Genomic DNA, 6,313 nt, shown 5'->3' with positions numbered 1-6,313 from the left:
ATCCATCAATTTGCCATGTAATGATAACAATTCATCAATGGAGTTTTATCTTTATAATATCTAGCAAAAACATTTTGTTTCACTCTGTTATGAATTTCAGCAAGGATAGTAAATCACCAAATGATTGCTGAAATAAAGGATTAAAAATCTTACACTTAGATCCTATTGTGCTCGCAGGTATACCATAAGCCTTTTTATGTATGATTTTCTTCATAGAACATACCACTTTCTCAATCAGAAATATGTATGAATTTACGCGCCAACTGATGCTTAATCATAAACGTGTTGTAATGCCGTAATTTTTGTAACACCCTGTTATATGGGACTGTCCACGTCTTCAAACATTGAATTTTTTAGTTCCGTATTATTCGCATTTATATTGAAAAAGAATAGAAATTCTTTAATTATTGAAAATATTTGTTACATAACACCTATGACTGATTTTGGGTCGATATCTATTTATTGTAAAGATAAATATATGGAGATAAACTAATATGTTATTCAGTATGTACTTTTAGAACACCCTGTACTTTCTTGGTAGGTTTTCTATGATGCCCAACTGTTTCTTCTAATGGCCAAGGACCTTGAAGCACCTTCCTTTTCGTTCAGACTGATAATTTGTAACTAGAAATAAAATTTTATTACCATTGATAAATGATTTTAATAATTTAATACAGCAACACAATAGGAGGGATGATTTATATTTAAATCTAGTAACTGGTATGGAATAGAAGTTGATGATAATGAATATTCCATTTCCAGTGTTCATTTTTTTGTTACCCTGTAATAGATGATTTTTTTTTTTAGAAGCAACGATAACAGTGTGCATGCTTTTACACTGTTTATAATGCCTATAATTGCCCAATTCAATGGAAGAGAAGCCATTAAATGAATTCCCAATATCATGATAATAAAACTAAAGTTTTGCTCTAATTTGCAACTCACTATGAAACTATACAATGCTATAGGTATAGTTTCATTTGTATTAAGACAATTTTGCTACACTCTGTTAAGCAATGGTGCTGAAAAACTCTTGCATCGTTGTCTCTGTACTAGTTGGACGTGTTCCACTACTGCTCCCTTGGTTCCAATACTCAGATAACGCTGAATCGAACTATCTTAAGATCTGGTTTACGAATTCCATGTCAATGAACAACTGGTATGATTTCGGATGAAGAGATAATTGTGGATGAAGCCGTTGTGCAGGAGGATTTAGCTTTGTCGAGTAGTGAGTCTGATCATACGAAGGAGCCTTTTAGGATGTCAAAGAAGAAAAAGAAGGAAAGTTCACAAGAAGTCGAAGAACAAGGACCTTCAACAATTATTTGCACGAGAAGTAATGCTCTTGGTTTGGTTAACAAGAGGAAAAGGGTGAGTGAAAGTGAACTTTTATTGCAAAATAGCGATGTTTCTATAGATGAGGATAATGAAGATCCGGCGAGCTTGAATAATGTTACTGGAAGGAAGCGATTGTATTTTCCACGTTCACTTGAGATTAATTATAATAACAAACTGCAGTGGACATTTAAACTATACAAGAATCACCCTGAGTTTGAAGTGTTGTTCAAGGAAGGTAAATATAGAGAATTCGTAACTGTTAAAGATGAGAAGGCTGTGAAGTATTTAACTACTGTTGGGTTTGATGGGATTGTTTTGGAAAAACCTAAGGAGGAAGGAAAATTAACCAAAATTATTATTTTTGGCATACCATTGTGTTTGGATCTTGAACTTATATTACATGATGAGCGAATTGTGTGGGCTAAGCGTAGAGAAGTTAAGCAAGGGGGTGAGGTGTGTCCTAAACCTCAGGAGATAGCGCTAATTAGAGGTGAAGTTCCAGATAGAATTTTTGTTTCTTGTATTGGCTATAGAAGGGTATCTGTGTTTAATGAGCCTCCGACCATGTGCTATAAATGTAGTAAGTGAGAGCATTTAGCATATAAGTGTCAAAATGATTTCAGGTCTAGGTACTGCAGCAAGCTCCATGACTCAAAAGAATGTCTGCAGAAAATTAGGGATAAAGTTCAGATTATTCCTAAGTGTTGCAATTGTGGAGAAGAGCATAACGCAAATTCATGGTTATGCAAGAGAAAACCATCATTTGGAGTAGCAAAGGTATTAAGCTCTTCACCAAAGATACCTGAGAATTGTTTAGACTCAAATAGTCCAGCAGCTCCAGTTGTTAATGTATGGGAACGCAGGAGTAAAGATCATAATGATGCAATAAGCGATCTTCGATCAGAAGTAAATGAACTTAAGAAGATAATTTTAACAATGAAAGGTCAGATAGATAAGATCAGCAAGGTGAAAGGTATACTCTCAGAGATTGACCAGGGTGTGAGAAGTACACCTGCTAAAGATAATCTCCGCTTGGGTTACAGTGAGGTTGAGGTCCACGCTACTGATGTAGTTATTGACAGAAAACACATTTCAAAGGATGATTGTCAAGCAGGGAAAGATGATTCATACAGAAATCAGGTTCATAATGTGGCCTTATTGCTGGATGCAGTTTTGAAATATATGGAAGAGCCAAATGATGAGCTTCGGATTAACGTAATTACGAAAGCAAAATCTTTTAGGGAACAAATAAATATAAGTCGTAATGGAGGTTTCTAGACTTAAATGTTTATCATGGAATATAAATAGTCTAAGTAAAAGGGCAACTGATATTCATGCACACGTTTTGTCTTGCAATCCTGATGTAGTTGCTTTGCAGGAAGTAGGGGTAAATGGTGCCGGCTTTCGGTTGTCAGGATATCAAAGATTTGAATTACCTGCAAGCCTAGAGAACAACACCAGAGGGTTAACCACTTTTATTAAGGACAGCATTCCTGCTATTTTATGCGAGGCTGTTATGATTAATGGCACAGAGTTTGTTTCCTTGAAATTGTATGTTAATGATTGTTATATATATATATATATATATATATATATATATATATATATATATATATATATATATATATATATATATATATATATATATATATATATATATATTATTAATGTGTATGTTCATAGTGATATGCTGAATATTGAAAGTTTTCCTGCATGTATTTTTGAAGAAAAGTGTTTACTACTGGGTGATTTTATTGCTCGGCATAAAAATTTTGAAAATAATAGGGGTTCAAATAAAAATGGGTTTGTCATGAACAGTATGGTTAACTCTTTTGATCACATTTGTGTTTTGGGGAATAAAGACCCCACTCATGTGAGAGGTGGGAGAATTGAATATGTCCTGCTATTTAATATGTCCGAGTATAAAGTTTTGGCTTCAGTTGTTGCCAACTTAGTAAGTGATCATTTTGCTTTAGAGGTGAGTCTAGATATACAAAAGACAACTTACAGTCACAAAAGGAAAAGATTAAGTATCAAGAATGATGAGAAGGTTATATTTATGACTAAGGTTGCCGAGTGGTATAAGGACTACAAATATGTGAATGGACATGGAAATGATGAGAATGTGTTTTTGGACGATTTACTTAAAGTAATAGACTCTATATTGCACGAGAAGGCGAACAAGGAGAACAGTCCCATTATGAATTTTAAAAAAGCAAAGTATTCTGATGACAAAATAATAAAGGGTTGGAACAATCTTTTAAGGAAAGCACAAAGGAAATGGAATATGAATCCTAATGATGTAAATAGTAGGGAGACGATGATACAAATTGCAGAAGGTACTTCTGAAATACGAAAAAAAGTAAGAGGAAAATACTGGGACCAGTTTTTAGAGGAGGTATCTTTTATGAAGTCCCTAAGTGGTGTATGGAATGCTGTAAATAAAGTAAGAGGGGTCAGAAGGAAAAAAATTGCACATCATGACCCAAGAGGAATGGCAAATGAGCTAATGAAGAAATGGGCAGCTGCCTCCAGCTTTAGTAATTTACCAAACAATGTTCAGGCTAGTTGACGTATCCGTCGTTCAGAGAGACGACAGTTAGTAAAAATGCAAATAGATATGGTGGATGAGACTAGTTTGCCCTTTACGAAAGATGAATTGTTGTTGGGAATTAAAAAAGGTGGGTTGACTGCTCCTGGGGAAGATGGGGTAACATACGATATAATTAATTGTCTTATAATGATGGAAGATAGCCCACTACTGGATTTGATCAATCTTTGTTTTGAAAATGGCAAATTACCCATTAAATGGAAACTGGCATTGCTTGTACCTGTACCTAAGAGTAATGGAGAATATCGACCTATATCATTAACATCTTGCATATGCAAATTAATGGAAAGAATGATTCTTAATAGGTTACTATTTGTTATTGGTGATCAATTCTCTCAAAATCTATATGGTTTTATTAAAGGAAAATGTACAACAGATTGTGTTTTAAGAGTGCTGTGCAATAGCAGTGTGAAATGCAGGGCATTCATTGATCTCAAAGGAGCATTTGACAGGGCAAATAAAGATGTAATACTCGAAGAGCTTGTAAATAAGGGTATTAAGGGATCATTGCAAAGGTGGATTGAAAGCTACTTAAGTGAAAGAAGGGCTAAGGTTTGGATTCAAGGGCATGAATCTGAAGAAATGGATATGGAATTGGGTACGCCACAGGGGGGAGTATTAAGCCCAACTCTGTTTAATGTATTAATGGATCGTATTGCAAGGCATTCTTTTCCTAGTGGCACAGACGTTGTAATTTACGCTGATAACATAATGATCCAGTGCACAAATGAGTTAGTTTTGAAAGAGGCTTTAGCTGAACTACATAATTTATGCTTGCACATGGGATTAGTTGTTAATGAGAATAAAAGTAAATTTCAGTCACGTTCTCCAATTGAAAACGAGATGTCATTTAATGGGATGCAGCTGGAAAAGGTAGGAACTTACAAATATCTTGGTATGTATATTGGCTTTCATAAAAGTATGGATGATGTAAATTATGTTAGAAATATTTGTCTGGCAAGATTAAAAACTTTGCAGGTATTGGCTAACAGAGGCAATGGTGCCGGTATACCTGTATAGCGAATGATGTCCATAAGCACAGTTCGTTCGGTTATTGATTATGCAGCCCCAGTGCTAATCTGCTATCCGGAGAGAGAATTAAAGAAGTTAGAAATAATACAAAATCAAGCAATGCGCCTAATATTAGGTTGTACCATGAGCACGCGCACAGAGATCATGAGAATGGACTTGAACCTTCTAAGTATCTCTGAAAGAGTTCAAGAAATAGTCTGTGCAGTGGTTGTCCGAAGTATAAGGAGGGGTGAAGAGTTTTTAAAAGTGGTTATCGATATGATGTCTGGTAACCGTAGAATCTCGAATAAACCTAATGTTCATTTGAAAAAACTATATAGAATATTGTTAAAATATGACGTTGTTAAATTTTGCGTTCAATTGGAAAGAGTAATGTGTCCAAAACCATGGTTATGTTGTAGGTTAAATATATGTATAAGTAAGTTGAACTTTAAAAAGAGCGAATGTAATAAATATGTGTTAAGACAATACTTTCTTAGTAAATTTAACATGTTACCCAAGTGTAATACCATTCATATATATTGTGATGGCTCTGTGAATGGTAATAAAGCTGGTTGTGGTGTGGTGGTTCGTGAATATTATGAAAATGATATTAGTGTGGATGAAATGATGTCTAAGAGGATTGAAGATGAAACATCGTCTACGGTAGCAGAGTTACATGCTATACATGAGGGTCTCAAAATGGTAGTTAATAAAACAAAGGATATATTTGTATTCGTTGATTCCCAGAGTGCTTTGTTAGCCTTAAATAGCAAAACACCCACTAATAGCGAGGTGGTTGTTCTTTGTAAAGGGTTGGTTTGTCGGCTTCAGGAGAAAGGAATAACTGTAAAGTTCTATTGGGTTCCGTCTCATATAGGTATTTCATTAAATGAAGTTGCCGACAATCTGGCCAAGGAGGCCACAAGAAAGCCTGACATTGACATAGAAACATCTATGAGCCTTAATAGAATAAAACGAGGAATGAAAATAAAAGGAGAGGTTTGGGGAACAGAAAAGGCTTTAAAGATCTTGGATGAGGGCAGCGTCAGTATGAGGCATTATTAGCTCGTTACTGAAAATACAAATGTTACATACGGCAAGGTCCTTTCTCAAGTTGATACTTTTGTTATGAGAATGAGGTTGGGGTATTATTATTGTTGGCAATATATTGATGGTGATGGTATACCCTGTAGATTGTGTGGTGAAGCATACTCGCATACTCTGCATCATTATATGTTAGAATGTGATAAACGTAGGGAATTTAGAAATGTTTCTATTAATAGTATTACTGAGCAAGTTTGCTTTGTCTTAAATAATAATATCGCAAAACAAATGTTAATAAGTTTCCTA

General features: G+C 34.7%; 1 protein-coding gene across 1 annotated transcript; it reads left to right on the top strand.

Moving 5' to 3' along the window:
* The first annotated feature begins 5,470 nt into the window (after window positions 1-5,470).
* LOC137651706 (uncharacterized) lies at window positions 5,471-6,028 on the top strand. Its single transcript, XM_068384925.1, has one exon. It carries the CDS (start codon window positions 5,471-5,473, stop codon window positions 6,026-6,028), a length of 558 nt encoding a protein of 185 aa, XP_068241026.1.
* The last annotated feature ends 285 nt before the right edge of the window (window positions 6,029-6,313 follow it).

Source organism: Palaemon carinicauda, chromosome 13 (genome assembly GCF_036898095.1).
Source record: "Palaemon carinicauda isolate YSFRI2023 chromosome 13, ASM3689809v2, whole genome shotgun sequence".
Taxonomy (NCBI): Eukaryota; Metazoa; Arthropoda; class Malacostraca; order Decapoda; family Palaemonidae; genus Palaemon; species Palaemon carinicauda.
This window is presented reverse-complemented; position numbering and strand designations above follow the sequence as displayed.